The sequence below is a fragment of the Nothobranchius furzeri genome, chromosome 2 (genome assembly GCF_043380555.1).
Source record: "Nothobranchius furzeri strain GRZ-AD chromosome 2, NfurGRZ-RIMD1, whole genome shotgun sequence".
In the NCBI taxonomy this organism is placed as follows: domain Eukaryota; kingdom Metazoa; phylum Chordata; class Actinopteri; order Cyprinodontiformes; family Nothobranchiidae; genus Nothobranchius; species Nothobranchius furzeri.
In genome coordinates this window covers 23,464,901-23,488,824 of record NC_091742.1, presented here as the reverse complement: position 1 = coordinate 23,488,824, position 23,924 = coordinate 23,464,901, and the positions used below count along the sequence as shown (strand labels likewise).

Sequence of the window (23,924 nt, the reverse complement as noted above, 5' to 3'; positions counted from 1 at the left end):
ACATCATCCATCCATCTATCTATCATCCATCAATCTATCTGACATCATCCATCCATCCATCCATCCATCCATCCATCCATCTATCCATCTATCTATACATTAATCCATCCATCCATCATCCATCATCCAACATCACCCATCCATCCATTTTTCTCTACTTATCCGGGGTCAAGTTGCGGGGGCAGCAGCCTAAGCAGAGGCCCAGAGAACAATGGAGTCCTTGGAGGTGGGTAGGTTGACCTATGTTCTCTAGAGAGAGCCAGCTTCTGTAGCTGAGCATCAGAACTTCAGCCACTGCCCAATTATTGTTATCATGCCATTTGGTGCATAAAACAAGTCATCGTGTAATTCTAAGTGTGTGAGGATAAAACAAGTGTGTATAATGGCATAAACTATTTTCCCCTGCAGTTTGACAAGGTGAAATCTTCTTTTTTTCATCTTTTTTAATCATTTAATAATGCAAAAATAATATTCCACAAACACATGAAAACCTAGCTGAATCTATTCACACCTGCTCCCACCACACTCATCCACTTCAACCTGAAATGTCAAAGCATTTAGTTTCCCTTCTCTCTTTCTGTCTGCTGGCAGTAAATTTACTCCTCCCGCATAATTCTGCTGATTTGAAATGAGCAATGTAATTATGAGCTGTCAGTGTCGCAAGACGTGCTGTTGACTCACCAAAAATTCACAGGGAACAGAAAAAAAACTCACACAGAGACGAGAGCGGTTAAAAAAGGGAGAGAGAAAAAACCCTAGAGCAGGAAGCATAATGAGCACTTTGATCTCGACTCCTGTTGATGATTTAGCAAAACAGGGAGAGGTGGGATTTAAATTCACACTATGACTGCTGGCATGTGCATCAGAGGGCTGGCTAAGGATTTCCATTCAACTCATTGCCTCTTGTGGAGGTCTCCTCTTCTTTGAGTTATTTTGAAGCCAAACACCATCCAACTAATTGTTTTTTTTTTCTTGTTTTTCCGTGATTCTCCACTAAACAGAAGGTAAACAATCTTCTGGAGAGCTTGGTTTCTACAGACTTGTGTACCTGTTGTGGAGTTTGAGGCTATCATTCACGTTTCCTACAGTAATCTTCTTGTATACACTGTTGACCATCACCTGCTACAGGAGAGGCTGAGAGACTGGGTAGGCCTATCAGGATCTGCTCTGGAGTGGTTCTCCTCTTATCTTTCTGAGCGCTCCTTTTCTGTGGCCGTCTCCAAGTTTAGGTCCTCCACCACCTCCCTTACCCATGGTGTCCCACAAGGTTCTGTGCTGGGGCCTCTGCTCTTCCTCCTCTATCTGCTTCCTCTTCAGCACATCCTGAGCTCCTTCAAAGGAATATCCTACCATCTTTATGCAGATGACTTCCAACTGTACATCTCCTTTAAGCCCCATGAGATGTCTAAGCTGCAGCTGTTACACACCTGCTTAGACTCTATCAAAACCTGGATGGCTGGGAGCTTTCTTCAGCTGAATGAAGATAAGACTGAGATCCTCATTTGTGCCCCAGACAAGCGGGTTCCCACAGTCAGAGACTCTCTTGGTCAGCTTGCTTCCCACACCAAACCTTCCGTCAGGAATCTTGGCGTGACCTTTGACCCAGCTCTCACCCTGGATTCTCATGTCAGTTCTCTTGTTCGCTCTTCCTTCTTCCATCTCAGGAACATTGCTAAGCTGAGTCCCATTCTGTCCCGCTCTGAACTTGAGACAGTTCTCCACACCTTCATCTCCTCACGCTTAGACTACTGTAACTCTCTTTTCACGCGTCTGAGCAGAACCTCCCTGAACCGTCTACAGGTGGTTCAGAATGCCTGTGCTCGGCTTCTGACCAAGTCCTCCAAACACACCCACATCACCCCGCTTCTCCTCCAGCTTCACTGGCTGCCAGTCAACTTCAGGGTTCATTTCAAGATCCTGGTTCTGGTCTATAGGGCCTTACATGGACAAGCACCATCTTACATTGGTGATCTTCTTGGTCCCTACACCCCCAGCAGGTCCCTGAGGTCCAGTGACCAAAGCCTACTGGTTGTGCAGCACCAGGCTAAAGACCAAAGGTGACAGATCATTTGCTGCTGTGGCCCCCAGACTCTGGAACACTCTCTCCCTGAGCCTGAGATCAGTGGATTCAGTGGTCTCCTTTAAAAAGCAGCTGAAGACTCACCTGTTCAAGCTGGCTTTTGTATGACCTTCTTCACCCCTCTCTCTTTATTCTGCTCTCCCCACCTATTCCACCTTCCTCAGGATCCACTGATTTACCTCTTTCCTATTCACTCTCTCTCTTTCTTAACATTTTTTAATCACAATTGCCTATTTTGCTCATTTTAATATATTTTTAAACATTTTCTTAATGCTTATTTGTATTTTTACATTTTTTGTTTTTGTGAAGCGCCTCGTGATTTTTATCTTGAGAGGCGCTATAGAAATGATATTTTCTTCTTCTTCTTCTATACATGTTCCAGCCTTCATGCAGAAGACTGTCGCCCTTAGCCCCGCCCTGCAGACACTATAACATCAAAGCTATTGTGATGCTCTACTTTCTTTGTCCGTGCTGCTCAAGGCGGCGGTGCAGTAACAACAAAGACAAAATCTGCCTTAAAAAAGCCACATATGCATGCTAATTTCTACGGTAAAGCAGCACAGATTTAAATCAGAACTCCACTTGGGTGTGCTGAGGTCAAGAAGTAAACTTTAGACTCAGAATGTGACAGGTGGAGTGGAAAACAGAGGCTGGCATCAACTCAGGGAGTCCAATGTGAGCAGCAAAGTTACAGAATGCTAGAGAGTTGTGTTATTTATGCTTTCCGTATATCAAGCCCCCGTTGAGAAAAGTTCAGACAAGAAAAGTAATCAACAGAACAGCAGTTTGGAATAAGACTGACCAAGAAAGTGAAGGGTTGATCCAAACGGTGTATGAATAAAGCCACATGAGCAGACGTGTGTAAGTGAGATTAAAACACAACTAGCCAGTTTTCCTAAATAAAGGGACTTTTTGGACTTTTGAATTTTTGTGCTCGTGATTGCCCCCTCAGGCCAAAAGCGTAACGGCAGCTTCAATAGTAGGCTCGTGCACAAGGCGCGCATGCTGTACGTGCACACTCCTTAACGAAAATAACAGCTGAGACAGTGTGTGTGTGTGTGTGTGTGTGTGTGTGTGTGTGTGTGTGTGTGTGTGGGTGGGTGGCCCGGAGGACAGAGGACAGGAGAACGAGCAGCTAATTAATTAAATAATGTGGTTCTGTAGCTTTCTCTTCAGCACAGCCGACAAAGGTTTATGATGGGTCAGTCCTCCTGCATGCTCAGATCATTCCCTTCCCTTGCTTGAAAAATTGTTCCAAAATGAAAGTTGAACCCACATCTTTTTTATCTGTGAATTCAATGCTGTTCGGCGAGTCTCAAATAAAAATTTGGGCATCTTACTGTAAAAAATATACCATTAATGTAAAAAAAAATAACTCTAAATAAACTATGTTCACACCCAGAATCAAACCCAGGTCTTCTGCATGGGAGTCAGACATCTTACAAGGTGAGCTACACTCTAGTAACATTTATAGTATCTGTAACTTTTATATCCTTGATGACAGCTGAAACAACGTCAAACCAAAGAACGTTTCGGAGCGAAAATGGCTATTTTGTTGCTAATTTGCAGGAAATATCTAGAAGAAAGTTCTACAGAAAGTAGCTAAGGGTCCTCAGAAATGTAGCTAGCTTTGTTAGGCGTTGGGAACTGAGACAAAGTCGCTGAGTTGGCACTGCCTCTCTCTCTCCTGCTAAAGCTACAGATAGCAAATGCTACGGGCGATGCCTGAGCGTGAACGCGCATGAAGCAGCCTGCTCGACCCGAGCATCTCTCTTTTTCTGTGATTTTACAGAAAAACAGGCAATCACAGTAAAAATGCCAGGGCTCATTCTACAGGACCAGGGCATTGCAGGATAATGTATGAAGAAGAAATTTATTATTTCTATACATGTTTTGGCTGTCAAGCTGCCATAATGCCCCTTTAAACCAAAGCAACAAGCAGGATAATTGTGGCAATTTTTGACACGATCCTCTCCTTTCAACAATATTAGGGACACATCAAATTACCGTAATGGCTCTAAAGATAATCTTCTCAGATATTCCTGCCCTGCGTGGGATGTTAATTAAGCTCTGGACTGCTCGGAAGGACATCGGGACTACAGTTTGGATAGTCTTTGTGATAATCTGGGACAAACTAACATGCTGCCTATAGATTGTGACATTTAGCCAATCAGAAAACAATGTGACAGAAGAACGCAGGAAACTCCTCCGGCAACATGTTTGCAGTCAAGTTTAATCTCGCGGGACTTCCTGTTTGACCAGGGAATGTTTGTGAGTGAAATTGCTGTGTGTGTAGTGTGTTGCTGCTCACCACACACAGTAGGACCCAGTCTGGTACATCCATGATTTTTTTGTCCCCACGTGTGTGGTCTTTCACGTTTTAAAAGTCCTGCCAGGTGATCCGAGCCTTAATGGCCTGGACACCCGGACGAGGCCTTTAATTCTTATGAAATGAAATACGCTGGATGTGACTCAGACAAAAGAACCTGCTTGTTGAAACATTCCCTTCTTATTTTGTCAGTTTCACACAAGCCCCCACAATGCGGCTCAAATATTGAGGCCAACCCGGAAATACCAAAAATTGCAGTTCCACCCTCATCCACTAGGGGCTGGTGTCAGAAGCGAGCAAATCCTCATTGACTCCCATGTTAAAAATACCAATTTCACAGCAGAAATAAACATGTTTACAGCCTGGTACCAAAACATGTTTTTGGTTTAAATGATCTAGTTTACACTCATGACAACTCTGAGGGGGGTGAATTTTTTTCTCACTCTTCTGTTTAAGTTTATTAAAAGCCTAAAATTCTGTATAATTAATGAGCATCCGACCCACGTGACCACAGAGCTAGCTCCGGGGAAAGGTCTCGGTCTGGGTTGGAAACTGTTCCAGGATTTTGAGTCTTTGTATTTGTGTGTTCTTTTTTGGATATTTTTTGTGCAATTGTTGGACAAAATGACTTGATGTGGATTAATTGCACTAATAGAGTGTCCAAGGAGTCTCCACTTCATTTATTTCAGTAAGTAAAATTATATTTATGTATTTTAGGTCACTGCCGAGCTGAGCTTAGATTTTAACATGTACTGTTTAACCATGAAATTTAAATGTAATAGGGTAAAACCCAGTGCATTTAACATAATGCTGCACTTTAGAAAATGGGTTGAAATATAACATGTTGGTGGAGCTGGGTTACGACTATCGGCTTGTGGAGCTCTCGGGAGACCTCTGTTTTCCACCCGGTTCTCCCCTCCCCGCAGCTCGGCACATCTCTGTCTGATCGCGGCTTCTGTCTGCTGCGCGGGCTGCCGGCTTTCAGCAGCTTTCGGGAGACCTCTGTGTTCCACCCGGTTTTACCCAGTGGTCAGCCCGGCGTATCTCTGACTCAGAAGCTCTGGTGTTGTGCACAGTTAACTCCGGTTGTAGCTAGGTTGCTACCTCCGTTAGCTTAGCTCCCACCTCAGCGTTAGCTTTGGGTTAGCTTCAGGTTAGCTTCGACCGGGTGTCGTCAGTTGATCCCAGCCTTACAGCCCCACCCTCAGCTCCTCCTCTCTTCCTTTTGTGGAATTGTCTGGGCTTGACAGAATCTGTGACGCGGTCAAAATGGCGGTGGTGGCCACCTCCCATTTGGCCTCAAAAACGTGTTATTGGAGTCTAAGGAAACCCATTGTCCAATATTTATATGTCGATGGTTTCAAAAGAAACCAAATAAAATGTTTGGACCACTTGATGTCTTCAGAGCCAAATGCGCTACAGTTTATTTTGTTTTTGTGGATGAGCAGCAACAAAACAGAAAGAGGAAAGATCAGAGAAAGTGTCTTTGTGTCCTGCGGTCAGCTGCTCGGAGGGAACAACACGATCTCTAACTCCTTCATAAAATGCTCTCTGTTTTCCTCCACGGGAGGACAATGAAAGAGTATCATCTGGTTTTCGACACTGCCAGAAATAGGGGAAGGTGATGGCTGCATGAAACATCAAAGCTACTTAAAGCAAAAAGAGGAACAGCTGACTGTTGAAAGATTTATGATTGTGCTGCTGCAAAGCGACACAAGCAGAAACTGAGCCTCAGGTGAACGTCAGCTTGAGGAGTTCGATTGGGGGTTAAACCAGTTCTCAAGCACGGCCATTACTGCAGCTCACCGCTCCCCCAGGGGATGGGTCCAGTGTGAGATGAATACTGGGACTTTAATCTTTTAAATATTAGCCCAACAAAAAGCATTCAGAGCAAATGCATTTATTTCTAAGCTAAAATGGCTCAAATCTAATTACAAAACACAATCCACCATTGTCCGTATTTTAATCATACTAAGGTCTGGGCTTTGAATAAACCAGACTTACTGCTGAGTTTCAGATTGGTGCTCAGACTCGCCTTGGACTCCTTGGTCAACAGATGGGTTCATGATGGTGCCCAAACTATCAACCTTCCACCACCGTGCTGACAGCTGGTATGAGCTATTTGTTTCGATATGTTTGTTTTTTGCCAAACGTGTGTATTATTGGTAAATGTTTTGCTGCCATACAGCTTTACGGGGAAAATATTTCCTCCTGCAACTCTGTAGGGTTAGGTTTCGTTATGGAGGCTAAATCCCAGTTCACATCGCAGGATTATTAAATAGTCAGCGAAATTTCAAAACATTAAGGACCCCACACAAGGTGATGGGAAGGTAATACCAGTCTTGGCCCTACGGTTTGTGGTTTGAAGCAGCACACCAACTGGTTTCACTCAGACATTCCCCGCAAGAAAAGACATGACTTCAAAATAAACAGACATGGCAGAAGAGGAGTGTGCTGTGAGCCTTCGTCACCTCGCTTTCTGATTGGCTAGATGTCACATTCAGCAGGCAACATGTTCGTCTGTCCTCAGAAATCAGACCAAGACAATCCAACATGTTTAGATTTAAGATCAGGACAGTTACAACATTCTTCAAAACAGACCAGAGGCTCTTGTTTGTAACAAAGCCCACGTGGTGGGAGTGTTCTTTAGAGCCACTCTACTCTCTCCTGGATGCCAAATCAATAACAGCCTTCAGGAATCAAGATGGATGAGTCCATGAATGCTAATTTTCAGTGTGACATAGATCTGGGTGGCTTTTTCTGACAGAGTGGTTCCCTGTCAATTTTCTAATGCAGGAAACAAGGATAGAAGACAATTTGTTCATTCAGCCTGAGTCTGGGCTGATAGCAGATAAATGCAATAATTGAAGAGCTCTCCTGAGCATCTCTCCCGGGTTTCGGCACCAATTTGTTGGGCTTTGATCCGTGATCCAATCTGGCTGCAGCTTGGTTGGAACTGGTCCGGCCCGAACCTTCCTGGGTATTTCCTCACAGGGAAGAGACACTTAGGAGAGCTCCTTAAGACAGCAATACTTGAATAAAAACATTGAGAAAGTGATTCAATTTTATCTTGGTTTGTGTATAAAAAGCAGGGAGAATGTCACAAACATAAACAAACCTGGACTTTCTGAAGCTGGTTCAAAAAGTGACTCATGCAGCTGTGGATCAGTATAAGGGAATGTGTGTGTCACAAATCTTATCCCACATGAACAAGATATGAAAATCATGGATGTTGCTGTGTCAGACAGTTTTAACCATCTTCCAAAAGTCAGACAGAAACCTGGAGCAAAGTGACCCACGTCAGATATCACACAAATAATATAACACTGGAAAACAAAAATAAACCAAGCAGGGAAACCTGAAGTGGAAAGCCTAGGAAAATCTCACCATGGCTGGCCCAAGTTTCATTTGACCTGGGTATATTTAGCTACTATGTCAAGAGAAATCCTTCAAAAAGACTACAGAAGGGCATTATGCTGTCTGAGTGTGATAGGCCAAAAGACTGCATTTATACCCCTCTATGCAGCTCCAAGGAGGATCCAGTGACTGTTCGTTATTTGTTATAAGACTGATTTCATTTGAACAATAACGTGGTAAGAAATGCAGTTTACAGTACCAATGCTTCACAGTGAACGTAACTTCATAGCAGTTCATATAGATTAAAAACAGACCAATGTAAACATATTAACAACACTGTTTAAAAGCCAATATTTCATGTTACATTTCATGTTAAAGTCATTTTAGTTAAAAAGAGTGAATTGTGTATCGGCCATCGACTAAGAAGCCTTATCTGCGATCGATTAGTGGTGTCTTAGCCTTCCACTAAGGGGAAAACGGCGCGCTTGCTCCTCATTGCATTGATCGACTGCATGAGAGAAGCAGCTCACAAATCACTTTCATGATTCTTTCTCCCCTGTTTCAGGTAATGTGATAAAAACATGATCTACTGTATATATAACCTGTTAGTCGGTTGGATAGATGAACCGTAGATGTTTGTGAGTTGTAGATTATTTAATGTCAGTTTTGTGCGTAGTTAGACCGCATTCGGGTGTTTCAGCCGACCAGACGGTGATAGCTATTAGCTAACGGCAAGTGCTAGCAATGTTACTGGCACCACTCGTGCTGAAGAACTATATTCAGTAAATCCTGACTATTTTGCTTAATAATTGGCTCCTTCCACTGTATGACATGAGACAATAAGGAATAGAAAACATGAATGTTCATTTTTGGATTGCATTAAATGACTGCATGAGAGAAGCAGCTCACAAATCACTTTCGTGATTCTTTCTCCCCTATTTCAGGGGTGTAACATGAGCAGTGATAAATGGAAAAGTTGGAGTGTGTGACTCAGTAAAACTCATTACTGTGCTTTTGGACATGACACAGCGTATTAGCACCAAAAATCCTCTCAGTGGAATCAAAGTGTTAAATCCTCTCTCTCTTTGACCCATTTTTCTATCTTTCGCAGATTAATTCACCAAACTGTTGTAATTCACATTACAGGGAAATTTCTGTCAGAAAACCATTGTTTGTGCATAAAAGACATATCTCGGCATTACAACAGTATTACTAACTTGGGTCAGGGTTATATGGCAAGCCGAATGAGCATTTATTCTGATATATCTGGATATTAGGCAGAATTGTCATGAACATGTAAGCCATTTCTGTCCACTGGTTAACTAGTGGGCCATGTTTGTGTCAACTAGTTAACTAGTGAGGGTCAAAATGTGCACACTAGTTAACTAGTAAGGGTCAAAATGTTCACACTAGTTAACTAGTGACAGCAGAAATGTGCACTAGTTAACTAGTGAACACATTTAGGCTTCACTAGTCAACTAGTTGACACAAAAATGTCTTACTAGTTAACTAGTAAAGGCCAAAATGCATACCAGTCAGCTAGTTGAAGGTTTTTGTGTCTCACTAGTTAACTAGTGACATCCAAAAGTGTCCACACATTCACTAGTGAAGGCATAACTCCTAACTAGTTAACTAGTTGGAGTAGGTCAATGCCACTAGTTAACTAGAGAACCCTAAATGGCTCACTAGCCAGCTAGCTGATGGCAGCAGGCTCACTAGTTACCTAGTTGATGCATCCTTTGTCCAAACTAGTTAACTAGTGAGGACATAAATGTATACTTGTAAACTAGTTCAAGCCTACATTCACACTAGTTAGCTAGTTCCGCAGAATTCTAATTAGGAGGTGGAGAATTTCTCAAATTGAGGCTTTCTATTGGCTCCCTATGTCCAAATAAAATATGACAACCAATCACAGCACAGAATTTCACAAAATCCCACCCCAAACATTTGCATGTGGCACACAAGTTAACATGCTGGCCAAAGGAACCTCCGTTGGTGAACTAGTGGCTTCAGTGTGACACTTACATGTAAACTTGTGAAGGCGGAACTGCTCACTAGTTAACTAGTGAGGGTACGAATGCCCGCTAGTTAACTAGTGGGGTGCAAAATAAGTGTCACTATTTCACAAGTGGGCCCCAAAACGCCCACTAGTTAAATAGTGAGGGTACGAATGCCCACTAGTTAACTAGTGAGGTGTGGAAATGCTCACTAGTTAACTAGTAGGGTGCAGATTTGCTCACTAGTTAATAGGGCTGCTCAATTAATCAAATTTTAATCACGATTACGATCCGAGTTTTGAACGATTATAAAAAACAAAACAAGCCGATTATTTGCTCCTCCCACTTGCGCTGCCCTGAGTTGCAAATGAAGCGCTCCTCCACAGTGTTGCCAACTTAGCGACTTTGACGCAATTTCTAGCAGCTTTTCAGACCCCCTTCTTGACTTTTTAATCCTAAAAGTACCTAGCGAACATCTCAGAAACATCTCTGGTAACCCTTAGCTACTTTCTGGATAACTGTCGTCAACATTTCCTGCAGGTTAGCTAAACACTCCGCCTGCGCTCCGGACCGTTCTTCACAACATTAGGAAAGGGAATGATGTAGTGATGTGTCAGTCGCTAAAGAAACAGCTCTCGGAGCCGGCTCCTTGTTGGATTAACCAGAGTGAGTGACACACACCGTACCTGCGGACTCCTTAGCCGCTAAAAACAGCTAAATGTGCGCGTGCGGCGTGCTAAACACACGTGCAGCTTGCCCCGATTGCTGTGAGACCGGGCTGAGGGGTGGGGGGTGCAGCTGTGGTTGGGACAATTATTACATTAACTGATGGGCCTGTAAATAAGTAGTTTATAAATAAGGTAGAAATAAGTTCCTCACGCTGATAAATAATAACTAACCTCTCTGAGGACACGGTGCTAGTGCACTCTCCTACAGCACCTTGACACGACTCAATAAATGCTATGCAACATTTTGTGAACATCAATTTATTTGCATTTATTTATTATAAATGCCACTGTATAATTCTTGCTGTAAGTATTTGCAAGATATTGGTATTTGGGTCTGTACTGGTTAGACTTGCATGAGTTAAACCAAGGTCTGTAGCCCTTGGGTCATAGACTATGAGCTATAAGTATATTGGTCTTTTTATCCTGGGAATCAGGAGTTCTTTTAGTGATCATCTTGTTTCTTATTTTTGTCCTGATTGTGCCCTGAGCAATTTTATGACTGAATAACAACAAATAAATTCATCATACATTGAAAAATCGTCCTAAATAATCGTGATCTCAATTTCAGTCACCATAATCGTGATTAGTATTTTTGCCATAATCGAGCAGCCCTACTAGTTAACTAGTGTGCCCCAAAATGTCCACTAGTTAACTAGTGAGGTGCAAAAAAGCGTCACTAGTTAACTAGTGAGGTGCAAAAAAGCGTCACTAGTTAACTAGTGAGGTGCAATAAAGCGTCACTAGTTAACTAGTGTTACACTAAAAGAGGGATGCACTTTCATTCTTTGTGTATTTAAATACGCGTCAGGAGGTAAAGAGAGAAAACACTCAGAGCATCACATCCACGCAGCGTTGCATCGCATGCTATTCTGCTGCCATGATAACTGAAGTGGAACATTTGCCTGGCCTAGAAAATATGGCTGTGATGAAAAGATGAATGAGCAGAACGATATGAATAAAACGGCAACATAAGCCCTCAAACAACCCACCCCTTAATTACAGACCTCGCTATCTTTGCCACAAGACTGCACAGTGTGCTGTCTCGTCGAACGAGTGCATCTCCGTGCAGCATGTTTGCATGGATTCATATGTGGGAGCGGTTCTATTTCATGATGAGAAATATTGCATGAGGTTTAACTGCTGCCCCAAAAGCGAAGCAATACCGTCTCTGAACTGTTTTCTGCATCCGCTGGAGCTGCTCCACCAGTTTTTCTGGTTACAAAGAACAATCTGGATTTACGGTTTCATTCCTGCTGAGAGTTTAGGAAGAGAGAACAAGGATGAGGTGACTTTTACTGCTAATTTAATTGATCACATAAAGCATTTAAGAGTTTCCTTACCCCAGAGACCCAACGCAGGGCCTCTAAAAACGCAGAGGGGACTCTGGCTGAGCAGAGTGAAATCACAGGAGGTTTTGTTTTAGATAAACGTTCATGCTCGGCCAACGTGTGTGCATTATTTATGCTGATGGATGCTAAACTCTTGCTGTCAACACATACAGCTGAGGTGGTCTGTAAGTGGGTTGAAGCAGACTTTGTAACTAAATTTAAAAGAACTTTTTTATGTTTTTGTTATAAAATTTTGATCTGTTCATGTTCAGACTTTCATTCGAGGTAAGGGGCAGCGGTAGCTCAGGTGGTAGAGCGGGTTGCCTCATGATCATGGAAGGTCATGGGTTCGATTCCAGCTCCCTCCAGGGGTATTCTGCTGTTGTGTCCTTGGGCAAGACACTTCACCTAACTTGCCTGTGTTGGTGGTGGTCAGAGGGGCCGACGGCGCCAAATGGCAGCATCGCCTCTATCAGACCGCCCCAGGGCGGCTGTGGCTACAAACTAGCTTACCATCACTAGCAGTGTGTGAATGTGAGAGTGTGTGAAAGCATCTTTGAGTGTCCTAAAAAGCGCTATATACTGTAAGTTTGATGATTATTATTATTAGATTAAGACGGCAACAGGTCCAGACATCAGTCTCCTCAGAAAATCTCCCTGGGAATCCCGTAGCTCTATCAGACTGGAGAGCGGGCAGCAGAGGGCGACAACGTCCTCTGCTGCCCGCGGAGAAACGGAGAAGGAAGTGACGCCACCATCAGCGTCAGCCTGACGAAGTTTGCAGCCGCAAACAAAACGTTGCAGGTAAATAAAACCTATCTGCATTTTAAAAAGAACTAAAAGATGGGATTAGAATTTCAACACAGCAAGAACACACCAAAGATTGTCAGTGCTGATCCAAGCGTTTATGCTTTTTGTTTTCACCTGGTAAATCTTTCGGTTTTGGACTCAAACATCTTTGCACTTTTTTGACCTCACTCTTGAAGCAAGAATAATGAAGATACGGTAGTGTTTTGTTTCTTTTAGATTCAGGATGATGAAAAAAAAACTTTTAAATACAATTCCTTTGTAGCATTAAAGGCTCCAGCATAAAACCAAGCATTCTTGTGTTCTCTGCTGTTTATGGGAGTCTTGATCTTGTTTTAGTGAGCATTCACTGGAATGTTTCATGCTGTGTCCAGAGCCTGAGGCTGTCTTCATCTGTCCAACAGAGTACATCCACAGCTGCAAACGCATTAGAGAATTAGAGAACACACCGGCGTGTGTGTGTGTGTGTGTGGACGTGGAGGTTCGTCAGTCGCTCCTAGTCAACCAGGCATGAGTTAAAGAAACAAATGAATAAGCAAAACTACTCAGACCTCATGCTGAGACGAAAGAGGGCAACAAAGCAAGCAAGAACACGGACTTAAGTACAAAGAGAAAAACATGAATGGAAAACAGATGATGAGAACTCAAGATCCAACAACACAGATGCTCTGTAAGGGTCAAAGCTGCCTCCACCTCCTGAGGAGGCTGAGGTCCTTTGGAGTTAATCCCAATCAGCTAAAATCCTTTTATCACTCTGTTGTTGTTATCTACTCTGCTGTGGTCTGTTGGGCAGCAGGCAGCTCTGACCGACACGGGAAGAGGCTCAACAAGCTAGTTAACAAAGCTAGCTCGGTTCTGGGCTTCCAACTGGATTCAGTTGAGGAGACGTGTGAAACGAGGATGCTGGGGAAGATGACCACCATCTTAAAAAAACCTCCCACCCATTGCATTCCACTGTGGAGACCATGGACACACCTTCACAGGCAGACTGACATCCCAGATGTAAAACAGAACGCTACCGTAGGTCATTAATCCCCCCTGCTGTAAGAGTGTATAACTTCTCAGTTTAAGCTGTACTGGCATTATCCTGGTACACAATAACACCAATGCAATACTCAGTATGTGTTCAATACTTGTGATATTTACACCGTATGTCTGTGTCCCTTACAATATGCTGCTTAGTTCTGGAATCCAAGTATTTCATTTTTTATTTGTGGTTTTTAGTGGCTGAAGGTTACAGCTCTAGACTACTGCCTATAAATGAATATATGCGCCTTTGTTATAACTGCCTATGTGTGTATACATGTACCTTTGTTATAACTGCCAGTGTGTATACATGTACCTATGTTATAACTGCCTATGTGTGTACACATGTACCTTTGTTATAACTGCCTATGTGTATATACATGTACCTTTGTTATAACTGCCTATGTGTGTACACATGTACCTTTGTTATAACTGCCTGTGTGTATACATGTACCTATGTTATAACTGCCTATGTGTGTACACATGTACCTTTGTTATAACTGCCAATGTGTATATACATGTACCTTTGTTATAACTGCCTATGTGTGTACACATGTACCTATGTTATAACTGCCTATGTGTGTACACATCTACCTTTGTTATAACTGCCTATGTGTGTACACATGTACCTTTGTTATAACTGCCTATGTGTGTATACATGTACCTTTGTTATAACTGCCTATGTATGAATACATGTACCTTTGTTATAACTGCCTATGTGTGTACACATGTACCTTTGTTATAACTGCCTATGTGTGTATACATGTACCTTTGTTATAACTGGCTATGTTTGTACACATGTACCTTTGTTATAACTGGCTATGTGTGTACACATGCACCTTTGTTATAACTGCCTATGTGTGTACACATGTACCTTTGTTATAACTGCCTATGTGTGTATACATGTACCTATGTTATAACTGCCTATGTGTGTACACATGTACCTTTGTTATAACTGCCTATGTATGAATACATGTACCTTTGTTATAACTGCCTATGTGTGTATGCATGTACCTATGTTATAACTGCCTATGTGTGTACACATGTACCTTTGTTATAACTGCCTATGTGTGTATAGATGTACCTTTGTTGTAACTGCCTATGTGTGTATACATGTACCTATGTTATAACTGCCTATGTGTGTACACATGTACCTTTGTTATAACTGCCTATGTGTGTACACATGTACCTATGTTATAACTGCCTATGTGTGTACACATGTACCTTTGTTATAACTGCCTATGTGTGTACACATGTACCTATGTTATAACTGCCTATGTGTGTACACATGTACCTTTGTTATAACTGCCTATGTGTGTACACATGTACCTTTGTTATAACTGCCTATGTGTGTACACATGTACCTTTGTTATAACTGCCTATGTGTGTATAGATGTACCTTTGTTGTAACTGCCTATGTGTGTATACATGTACCTATGTTATAACTGCCTATGTGTGTACACATGTACCTTTTTTATAACTGCCTATGTGTGTACACATGTACCTATGTTGTAACTGCCTATGTGTGTATACATGTACCTATGTTATAACTGCCTATGTGTGTACACATGTACCTTTTTTATAACTGCCTATGTGTGTACACATGTACCTATGTAATAACTGGCTATGTCTGTATACATGTACCTATGTTATAACTGCCTATGTATGAATACATGTACCTTTGTTATAACTGCCTATGTGTGTATGCATGTACCTATGTTATAACTGCCTATGTGTGCATACATGTACCTTTGTTATAAATGCTTATGTGTGTACACATGTACCTTTGTTATAACTGCCTATGTGTGTACACATGTACCTTTGTTATAACTGCCTATGTGTGTACACATGTACCTTTGTTATAACTGCCTATGTGTGTACACATGTACCTTTGTTATAACTGCCTATGTGTGTATAGATGTACCTTTGTTATAACTGCCTATGTGTGTATAAATGTACCTATGTTGTAACTGCCTATGTGTGTATACATGTACCTATGTTATAACTGCCTATGTGTGTACACATGTACCTTTTTTATAACTGCCTATGTGTGTACACATGTACCTATGTTATAACTGGCTATGTGTGTATACATGCACCTATGTTATAACTGCCTATGTGTGTACACATGTACCTTTTTTATAACTGCCTATGTGTGTACACATGTACCTTTGTTATAACTGGCTATGTGTGTATACATGTACCTTTGTTATAACTGCCTATGTGTGTATACATGTACCTATGTTGTAACTGCCTATGTGTGTATACATGTACCTATGTTATAACTGCCTATGTGTGTACACATGTACCTTTGTTATAACTGCCTATGTGTGTACACATGTACCTTTTTTATAACTGCCTATGTGTGTACACATGTACCTATGTTATAACTGGCTATGTGTGTATACATGTACCTATGTTATAACTGCCTATGTGTGTACACATGTACCTTTTTTATAACTGCCTATGTGTGTACACATGTACCTTTGTTATAACTGGCTATGTGTGTATACATGTACCTTTGTTATAACTGCCTATGTGTGTATACATGTACCTATGTTGTAACTGCCTATGTGTGTATACATGTACCTTTGTTATAACTGCCTATGTGTGTACACATGTACCTTTGTTATAACTGCCTATGTGTGTACACATGTACCTTTGTTATAACTGCCTATGTGTGTACACATGTACCTTTGTTATAACTGCCTATGTGTGTATACATGTACCTTTGTTATAACTGCCTATGTATGAATACATGTACCTTTGTTATAACTGCCTATGTGTGTACACATGTACCTTTGTTATAACTGCCTATGTGTGTACACATGTACCTTTGTTATAACTGCCTATGTGTGTACACATGTACCTTTGTTATAACTGCCTATGTGTGTATACATGTACCTTTGTTATAACTGCCTATGTATGAATACATGTACCTTTGTTATAACTGGCTATGTGTGTATACATGTACCTATGTTGTAACTGCCTATGTGTGTACACATGTACCTTTGTTATAACTGCCTATGTGTGTATAGATGTACCTTTGTTGTAACTGCCTATGTGTGTATACATGTACCTATGTTATAACTGCCTATGTGTGTACACATGTACCTTTGTTATAACTGCCTATGTGTGTACACATGTACCTATGTTATAACTGCCTATGTGTGTACACATGTACCTTTGTTATAACTGCCTATGTGTGTACACATGTACCTATGTTATAACTGCCTATGTGTGTACACATGTACCTTTGTTATAACTGCCTATGTGTGTACACATGTACCTTTGTTATAACTGCCTATGTGTGTACACATGTACCTTTGTTATAACTGCCTATGTGTGTATAGATGTACCTTTGTTGTAACTGCCTATGTGTGTATACATGTACCTATGTTATAACTGCCTATGTGTGTACACATGTACCTTTTTTATAACTGCCTATGTGTGTACACATGTACCTATGTTGTAACTGCCTATGTGTGTATACATGTACCTATGTTATAACTGCCTATGTGTGTACACATGTACCTTTTTTATAACTGCCTATGTGTGTACACATGTACCTATGTAATAACTGGCTATGTCTGTATACATGTACCTATGTTATAACTGCCTATGTATGAATACATGTACCTTTGTTATAACTGCCTATGTGTGTATGCATGTACCTATGTTATAACTGCCTATGTGTGCATACATGTACCTTTGTTATAAATGCTTATGTGTGTACACATGTACCTTTGTTATAACTGCCTATGTGTGTACACATGTACCTTTGTTATAACTGCCTATGTGTGTACACATGTACCTTTGTTATAACTGCCTATGTGTGTACACATGTACCTTTGTTATAACTGCCTATGTGTGTATAGATGTACCTTTGTTATAACTGCCTATGTGTGTATAAATGTACCTATGTTGTAACTGCCTATGTGTGTATACATGTACCTATGTTATAACTGCCTATGTGTGTACACATGTACCTTTTTTATAACTGCCTATGTGTGTACACATGTACCTATGTTATAACTGGCTATGTGTGTATACATGTACCTATGTTATAACTGCCTATGTGTGTACACATGTACCTTTTTTATAACTGCCTATGTGTGTACACATGTACCTTTGTTATAACTGGCTATGTGTGTATACATGTACCTTTGTTATAACTGCCTATGTGTGTATACATGTACCTATGTTGTAACTGCCTATGTGTGTATACATGTACCTATGTTATAACTGCCTATGTGTGTACACATGTACCTTTGTTATAACTGCCTATGTGTGTACACATGTACCTTTTTTATAACTGCCTATGTGTGTACACATGTACCTATGTTATAACTGGCTATGTGTGTATACATGTACCTATGTTATAACTGCCTATGTGTGTACACATGTACCTTTTTTATAACTGCCTATGTGTGTACACATGTACCTTTGTTATAACTGGCTATGTGTGTATACATGTACCTTTGTTATAACTGCCTATGTGTGTATACATGTACCTATGTTGTAACTGCCTATGTGTGTATACATGTACCTTTGTTATAACTGCCTATGTGTGTACACATGTACCTTTGTTATAACTGCCTATGTGTGTACACATGTACCTTTGTTATAACTGCCTATGTGTGTACACATGTACCTTTGTTATAACTGCCTATGTGTGTATACATGTACCTTTGTTATAACTGCCTATGTATGAATACATGTACCTTTGTTATAACTGCCTATGTGTGTACACATGTACCTTTGTTATAACTGCCTATGTGTGTATACATGTACCTTTGTTATAACTGCCTATGTGTGTACACATGTACCTTTGTTATAATTGCCTATGTGTGTACACATGTACCTTTGTTATAATTTTTTTCAAATTATTATTAAGTGTTGGTGTTGCTGTAACAAGTGAGTTTCCCTACTGTGGGATCAATAAATTCTATTCTATTCTATTCTATTCTAAGATGTAAACAGGAGAAATATTGTGCAAAAAGGAGCATCAGCTGCTTTGAGACAGTAATCATCTCTGTTTTTATTAAAGTTAAAAACAAAAAGACATTCCCTGTAAAGAGGCGAGAGCCCAGCCGGAGCTTTAACAGTTACAGCAGGAGGAAGTGAAGACACCCCCGAGCCTCTTGTTTCCCATGATGCCTTTGGAGCGTCACCCTCACACTGCAGATAAACGCTAACGTTGAGCTTATTTTTCTGAAGCCCATTAAGTTTGAAATTTTTTCAGACTACAGTAGTAATAAGTGGTGTCACCATGGTAACTCTGTTCATCCTGTCGTTGCTTCTGGTCATCAGGCAGCAGACCCGATGACCCAGAATGCCTTGCAGATTTCCTGCAGTGCTCTCTTATGCTTGGCGTACATTTGTGTTAGCCTTAGTCTCTAATCTCAGACCACTCTAGTAGTGGTGGTGATGGTAGCAATGGTGGGGGATAATGCAGACATCCGGTTTCCTCTGGGAATCCTGGAAAAACCAAAGCCTCTCCATCACCCTGAGATATAATCCTCAAGTAATAACAGCAGCTCTTAAAAAGAAGTTAAAGGGTTTCAGAGCGGATGGGCAGTAACAACTAGAAATTATTTATTGTGCATTATTAGACTTTTAAACCATTTGGACAAACTTAAAAGAAACAGTCAGTATTTTGCTACATTTTATATGTATCCTGTAGTTTTTGTAATAATTCTGCTACATTTCTAAAACATGATGATTTACTGAGTTATTAAAGAGCAAGTCACCCCTTACCCGAGTATTACTCCACTCCCACTTCCTGTTTGAAAAATGCAACAAATGCTGTTGCCTAGCAGACCGAGAGGGCGGAGCCACTAACAAATACACACACACAGGCTCGCAATGACATTGTGACGTCACATGGTACCAGCTAACATTCTAAGGTACCTCTTAGCCAATAGCAATGGCAGATTTAAATTCAAATGCAGTGCAGACTTTTACCTGACAACGGCACAACTGACAGTTTTAGGCAGAAGATTAAAGTTTTAACTAAAATGCACTAAAGTGCAAAACTATTGACTACACGTGTCTGCAGCACGATTAGACACAGCTCTCGGCAGTGATGTCATGTCTTCCCGACTCCAGCTTAAGAGCGGGAAGCTGTGTGACATCATCTCAAATGATGTAACTGTTGCTGATTAAATTTTGATTAAATTTATTTTTCAATGATTAGTTTTCATCATTTAGACCTAAAGTGGGCTGGGCTGTTAGATTATTGCTGACGTTACAGACTTTTTGTTCAAATCTATGATTGTGGTCCAGAGTCAGTCATCCTGGTCTGACGGCTGCAAAACATCAGTTTCTGCTTAAATATTTAGCTAAAAATTATGGAAATAATAAAAAATGAGTGAAAAAAACGCAAGCATGACAGAATTTAGTAGGCTTTGAAAATTCTCTACTTTGCATGAGGATCTATGTCATAAAACCGGATTTGTAAGAGATGATTGCCTGAATCAGTTTTGTAAAAATAACACTTTTCTCTGCACACTTCGTTTAGATGTGTGTGTGTGTGTGTGTGTGTGTGTGTGTGTGTGTGTGTGTGTGTGTGTGTGTGTGTGTGTGTGTGTGTGTGTTTTGCACTGATAAACAGGGGGAACTGTTTATTCTGTGTTCCTACTTTAGACACTGATTGCTGTTGAAATCCTTTCCTGTTTAAAGCAGGGGTGTGTCCAGGGAGTGGCCTGGGGTAGCACATGCCACCCTTGGAATCTGATTGGCCACCCCAGGTGCCAACACACTAATTTATCTTTAAATAGGCTTTTCATTGTCCACAAAAGGCTTGGGGGTTAAAAAAAAAAAAACATAACCATCGGTGCCACCCATGCACAAAGTTGTGCCTCACATGGGCCACCCTATTTTAAAAGATCTGGACACGCCACTGGTTTAAAGATGTAAACTTTCACCTCATGATGCTCATAAACAGAATGAATTTCCTGGTTTTGCTCTACACATTTCCATCTTTGTCTTCTCAAACAAGGAATGAGGTTTACAAACACTTTGTGTGCATCAGTCCAGCTGCGAGCGACCTCAGACTCCTACAGGGCCGTCACAGAGCTCTGCCAGGCTCTGATGGTGACACACCGTCACCCAAAATAGCTGCATGGCAGCTCGGTGAACCTAAAAGCTGCTTAGTGTGACAAAACTCCGGCTGAGTCTCTTAAAGCTGCACTAATCAGAGCTGTTAGTGGAGAAATCATCTAATGTGCCTCGTATAAGATTACAAGGACATCTCAAACCACACGTGCAAAGATTGTTGAGTGGAGAGTTGAGACAAAGAAAAGGTCATTTTTAGTTCTTTTTCTAACCATGACAAAGCACAACAGCTCCATGAAGAACAATTACACCTGAACGAGACAAAGAAGATGTCTGAGCATGCGTCTTCACGACGGCTGCAAGCATGACGGCAAGCAGACGTTTGGCTGTGGGTGCAACAAGCCACCCCGAACACTTTCAGCACTGATTGGAGAGAATTTGTAACAGGAGGAAGTGAACAAGTGCACACACACACACACACACACACACACACACACACACACACACACACACGGAACAAAAGAGCCATGGAGGCAGCCCTAAAGAGGCCTACAGATCCAGGCAAATGCAACACAACTATCAGCTCCTCTGTCCAAACTTGGCAAGTTCCTTCATTGGGCATCAATGCCCCCTGGTTCTCCCAGGATCCTAAACACTTTTCTGCACAGCTAGCTGATACATTAGCATCCAGCCCCATCCCCCTGCCAGGGCAGCCAGCCACTCTCAGCAGCACCCATCACACAGTGAAGCGCCTTATGTGCCGCTGCAGCAGCTGGGGATGCAATCACCATTTTCTGAAAAAAAAATCTGACATCACCACTAATTCACTGATGGATCCGCAGATTCTCCATGTTTTCCTACCTGACTTTGAACTCGGCAAGCTGCGGCTGCACCCCTGGTTCTGCACAGTAGATTTGAGGGAAGTAGAATCGATGCGACTGCAGGTTGATGTCCATGATGTCTGCTCAAAGCAGGTGCACAGGTGAGCCCCTGTCCTATGACCACTAAAAATGCAATAGAAATGCCTCTTCAGGTGCCTTTTTCTTTGTTCTCCTGAAATTAGCTGCTGACACTCCTGCTAAAGGCTGAGTGGAAGCATTCCAGTCACCTCCTGCAAGAATTCTCACTACCGCTGAGAAGGAGGCATCCCTTCCACCATCATCTCCTCTGTTCACTAAACACACAGTCACCTCTTGCTGTCCGTCTGTCTGTCAGGCACCGAAACAGGCACACTAACCTAGTTCCCCACTAGCAGCTGCTGTACACTCAGCAGCTGTAAGCACAAGAACAAAGATGAGTCCAGGAAAAGATGCTGCATCCCAGTGAATCAGGAGGAAAATCCTGGAAAAATCATCCTTCAGCTGCAGGAGAACCAACTTTAGATGTGAAATTAGAGCGAAAGAGACATGAGGACACTCCTCGAGTGGAGAAGACTGAATGAGAGATAAGAGTCCTTTGGTTTTTACGCTTCAGAGGCAGAAGAAAGAGAAGGATAGGAGGGTTAGAGAGAGAAATGGAGACAGAGAGAGAGAGAGATTCCCGATGCTGTGAGGCGTTTCCCTCACACTGCCTCTCCCCTTCTGTGTCTCATTGGATTACCTCCTCCCTCTCCATGCCCCTTCCTCCCTTTTTCCTCCCCACGTCACTGCATATCCCCCACCCCACCCAGCTGTGACAAGAGAAATGGGCTGCCAGCCCTGGAGGCTTCCTCATCCTCCTACTCGCGCCCTCAGTGGGCTTCCTGATTGGCTGAGGCAGGGATGCTTAAGTCCGCATGGAGAGGAGGAACAGATTTTAATTCATCTGATGGCCCCTGTCTTTTCCTCGCGTGTGATGTGACGTGTCAAGCCAGGCTTGGGTGGGTGGAGGTCGACACGCAACACACACACACACACACACACACACACACACACACACACACACACACACACACACACACACTGTTCTGGCAGCTGATAGTTGATGTTCATTAACCTAAAGTGACGCAGGTGCAAAAAACAAATACAACCATCTGCTGCATCTTGGTGGCTCAGTGAGCTGTTAGCACATCAAATATCAACAGTTAAAGCACGTTGTGTGGATCTGATGGGATGAATAGAGCAGCTATAGAGTCACATAAGAAACCGTTGGTAATATTCTGCTTCTTCTATCCAGATGAATATAGCTCAAAAATGTAATACGAGGTCGTGACACTAATCCTCGCCGCAGGTTCAACATAAAAAGCGGTTTTCCAGCAAATCCTTTCAACGTTTATTCTGACAGCCCAGAAAATAGACCCGTCCCGTCTCTGTCTATGACCACTCAGCCTGCTCACATCACCATCATCTGCCCTGCACTGATGTTTTAGTTTTTATTTGCCAGCAGGCATTTTGATCGATTGCACTTGAACGGTAAAGAGTTGCTGGATGACACAGTTTGTTCTGTAATCAGTGAGCACGGCGATTTTGAGTGGTGTACTTACTCAACAGAAACAGTGCTTCATCTATTTATGTGTCCATTTGTTTGAGTGCTTCTGATGCAACTTGCAAAATCCAACATGCAAAAAAAAAAAGACAATAAGCTGTGAAGTCTAATAGCCTTTAAAAAAATGTATAATCGCCACCTCTGTTTGCAGAGATGTGGCTGGAGCACAGCAGATAGGGACCTACAGGTTGTAATCCGTCTTCAAGCCCATTTTCTTCTCAGATATATGTTTCACTCAGAAATGTGTATAAAAATGTAATAAGGTAACGAGTGAGGGTAGGAGGGATCGGGAGATCGACAGGCGGATTGGTTCGGCGTCTGCAGTGATGTGGACGCTGAGCCGATCTGTCGTGGGGAAGAGGGAGCTGAGCCAGAAAGCCAGGCTCTCGATTTACCGGTCGATCTACGTCCCAATCCTCACCTATGGTCATGAGCTTTGGGTAAAGACCGAAAGAACGAGATCGCGGATACAAGCGGCCGAAATGAGTTTCCTCCGTAGGGTGGCCGGGCTCAGCCTTAGAGATAGGGTGAGGAGCTCGGACATTCGGGAGGGACTCGGAGTAGAGCCGCTGCTCCTCTGGATCGAAAGGAGCCAGTTGAGGTGGTTTGGGCATCTGGTCAGGATGCCTCCTGGATGCCTCCTTGGGGAGGTGTTTCGGGCATGTGCTGCCGGTAGGAGGCCCCCGGGTCGACCCAGGACACGTTGGAGAGGTTACATCTCCAATCTGGTCCGGGAACGCCTTGGGGTCC

General features: G+C 42.2%; 1 protein-coding gene across 3 annotated transcripts in view; it reads right to left on the bottom strand.

Annotated features, from left to right (window-relative positions):
• The window catches only part of evlb (Enah/Vasp-like b), a 57,291-nt gene that overhangs the window by 22,544 nt on the left and 10,823 nt on the right, over window positions 1-23,924 (bottom strand). For 2 of the 3 annotated variants that reach the window (XM_015948128.3, XM_015948129.3), the window contains exon 1: window positions 21,573-21,803. The exons of the other annotated variant lie outside the window; for it this stretch is intronic. In XM_015948128.3, the coding sequence (XP_015803614.1) occupies window positions 21,573-21,667 (95 nt within the window). In that variant the 5' untranslated portion in view covers window positions 21,668-21,803. Of the gene's footprint in view, window positions 1-21,572; window positions 21,804-23,924 lie in introns of those variants that run through there. 3 annotated transcript variants of the gene reach the window in all.